Source organism: Branchiostoma floridae, chromosome 7 (genome assembly GCF_000003815.2).
Source record: "Branchiostoma floridae strain S238N-H82 chromosome 7, Bfl_VNyyK, whole genome shotgun sequence".
Lineage (NCBI taxonomy): Eukaryota > Metazoa > Chordata > Leptocardii > Amphioxiformes > Branchiostomatidae > Branchiostoma > Branchiostoma floridae.
The window spans coordinates 16400014-16403429 of NC_049985.1; the positions used below are offsets into that span (position 1 = coordinate 16400014).

General features: G+C 40.2%; 1 protein-coding gene across 1 annotated transcript in view; it reads right to left on the minus strand.

Moving 5' to 3' along the window:
• LOC118419451 (LON peptidase N-terminal domain and RING finger protein 1-like) overlaps positions 1 to 2851 on the minus strand; it is an 11946-nt gene extending 9095 nt beyond the window's left edge. Inside the window, exon 1 of the mRNA XM_035825826.1 lies at positions 2011 to 2851. Coding sequence (XP_035681719.1) covers positions 2011 to 2629 — 619 coding nt within the window. The 5' untranslated portion in view covers positions 2630 to 2851. The remainder of the gene's footprint in view (positions 1 to 2010) is intronic.
• Between the last annotated feature and the right edge of the window lie 565 nt (positions 2852 to 3416).

A 3416-nucleotide genomic window follows, 5' to 3' on the forward strand; every position in this document is an offset into this window, starting at 1 on the left:
CATTTCTGTATGTAGAAGTTGTTCACAATGATGACAAAAAAACTCAACAAAATGTAGTAATTTTTAAACAATAAATGTCCCCTTCCTTCAAACAAAAAAATCTTAACAATTTTATACATAACTGCACGTATGACACTGTGAGCTAAGTTATACCTTCCTTGAGTTGTTTTCAATCTAACGCTTTTCAAAAGTTCATGGTTTATCTGAAACACATTACCCATGATTCTTTGCATTGAAAAACATTACATAAACCAAGCCCAAGGTCAATGATGTAATGCCATTCACCATTCACAAATTTGCATATTGCTTTCAAGTTTCAAGTGCCAAAGTAATAGAAATTTGCACCAAAACTTACTGAGTGTTGGCAAAATTTTGTCTTCTTTCCTTTTTAATTTCATCTAAATAAAAGTCAGAATTAACTGACTCACATTTTGTAAGTAGAACGAGTTAAGTTTGTTATGAAACACACACACTAAGTGACCCAAAAAAGGGACAAGCCTCTTTGTCTACCGCTCTACCAATAAAACACCTGGACTTCATTGATATGTGACCTCCCCCCCCATTACAACTATCCATAAATCAAGTCACAAGCCTTACCCAAGGGTTCATCTGAGGACAGTCTCAATAATACCTATTAAGTACTAAGGTAGCACTGACCAAACCCATTGGCCTTGCACCATCCATCTCATGATCTGTCAACTTAAAATTGCTAACAGACTGTGCATGAATTTTAGTTTAGAAGACAGAAACCTGGCTAGCATTACTTTTGCCTTTTCGTACAAAACTGAAAACATAAGTGATAACATGTGTATAACTTACTATAAGATGCAGATGGCAAATACTGTTGATGTTATTTAAGTTCACAGGGATTTAATTTTGTGGTAGCGGAATACAAAGTGTTCGCAGTGGTTTAAGGTTCTCGGTAGCACCATTCACTGTAGTCTTTTACTACCATGGAAAAATGATCACGGTGGTTTTAAGTTCAGGGTGAAGCTGCTACCTTGAAAACCGCATACATTAAACCGTATTCAAATTTGCATTGATTTGGGAGACCTTGCTTGATTTTCTTACAATTTTTTATATCCAAGGTCATGAAAGCATTGCTTAAATGCTTTATTTGTTTCAAAACAAAAGCTCCCATGCAAGTAAATTAATGTTTGTTACATCAGCATGCAAATAAAATTACAAAACCCCAAGATAGCCCATCAGATAGGCTGTGAGTTATATAAAGACCGGACTGTACCAATCCAAGTTGGGGGTGATTAGCTCCTCATGACATAACGGACAACATTTTGATCGCACCAAATCTTGTCTTTCGATGATTTCAAATGTAAATATAATGTTTTATAGACATATTCAGCTCCTTTACAAAGATTATGGATACGTATTACTAACAATTACTGGTTCGAGAGAAAAATTTGGAAATTTGCACCCCTGTTTCATGCAACCTTCGTTATTATCGAACAGGACGTTTTGTAACAGCACTAACTGTGGGAGGGGGGGCAACACTTCTCAACACCTTTACATCGATATATAACCACATATAACACCAGTTTGCGTGAATTTTGACTCAAGAAATTTGGTATATAAGTGCATCAGAAGCACCAGAAATTTGAAAATGAACACTGGACAAAAACACCGTTTTTTAGCTTGCGAAATCTATCAGACGTATGACAGCTAAAAGGCAACCCGATGTCCAAGCCGCAAGGCAGTTTGATCATTCCCAAACATAATTTTGACAACTAACATGTATACTTCTGTCAAACACGTTTGGGAACCTAGCTGATAATATTCGGGTGTAGTGTCACGTTGTTCTTGAGGCGCACAGACTACTACAGCAGTGACATCTGCTTCACTTCAGTGAAAATCGTGTAATTGGGCAGCATTAATTTGTGAAGCTCAGTTATACATAACGTTAGCTGAACTTAGCTATATTTGAACTTCCAAGCGACCTAGACTTTAAATAGACCAAATTCACAGAGATTACAAAATAACGATAGCCAGCCTTACCTAAATTCAGCGCTTCTGTGTACTTCTCGGTAGCTTTAGAAAAATCCTTTTTGGAGAACAAGTCGTTTCCTTCCCATTTGAGTCTGATAGCTTTGACTTCGTCAGGCCACCACTTGTCGAAGATATTGCACAAGATGACGGTGGGTTTGAAAACTTGACAGTCCGGGAATTCTGCTTCTGTGAAGCGTAGCCTACATCTGGGACAGGTTTTTGTCGGATCTTTCTCGATACAACGTTTACAGAAAGTGTGTCCGCACGGGATGGTCACCGGCTCGAACAGTAGACCTTGGCAGACGACACACATCACCACGTCCCGTAAGAAATCCGCTGCCTTGGCGGCTCCCTCCTCTGCTTGTACTTTCACTCCCGTTTTCGCCGAGAAGACACGAACTAGAGCCGTTACCAGATGATTCAGCCTTTCGTGAGCCACCTTCCCCATCTTAAAGGCTAGGTGGTAAGCCTCGAAGGCGGCATGAAAGTTGCCCTGCATCGCCAACGCATCCGCTCTCCCCAGCGCTCGCTCCTGTGTCAAACCTTCTTCCGCGATCTCCCTTTCTAGCACCTCGGCGGCGAGTTCGAAGTTAGCGGCGAGGAAAGCTTCCTGGGCCAAGTCCACCATGATGTGTGGATGTGGACTACCACCCTGGAAGGCTCCAAACTGAATGTAAGGATCGTTACGAAGCAGGTTTGGCTGCTGACTGCCCTTATGTAAGCTGACCCGCGGGTACTTGTGTAACGTCCTGGGCTGGCGCTCCGCTGCGCTGAACTTACGTAAGGCAACAATGTCACGTGGTCTGATGTAAGGGGTATGGGCGGGGTTATTCAAACTAGTGCACCCAAAGTGCAAAATAAGTGAAGATTCGAGCGAGTAAAATTATATTTATTCGTAACAATATGGAAGAATGTTAGCAAGATGTTATATACACTCTAAACGATGTTAACTCTATCTCTGTTTATATAATTTACTCTGACCCTTCCCTCTTCCCTCATGACTTCAATGAAAAGCGGCCTGCAGGCCGATTTGAGCTTTCATGAATATTAAAATAAAGGTTCAAACAAACACTAGTTTGATGGTTATTGGAATAGTCAAAATACAATAACATTACTATTATGCTTGAGCGCATTCCAATGTTGACCAGAACATGTACAAGTTACAAATACATGTAGTGCAAGGTCAAGGTAAAAGGTAAAAGTGCAGTGAATGGCCCGGGTGGTTTAGCTACAAACACGGGATCGATATATACAGTATGTCGATTTTTCCTGCATTTTATAGAGGTGGTTAGGGTTTTGGTAGACCATTTATTTATTCATGATTACTAGAGAAGTTGCACAAGAATTGAGGAAATGTTATTTGCAACTTTATTGCATACTTCCTATAGACATTGATTGCTGGCGAATGTTTGCAC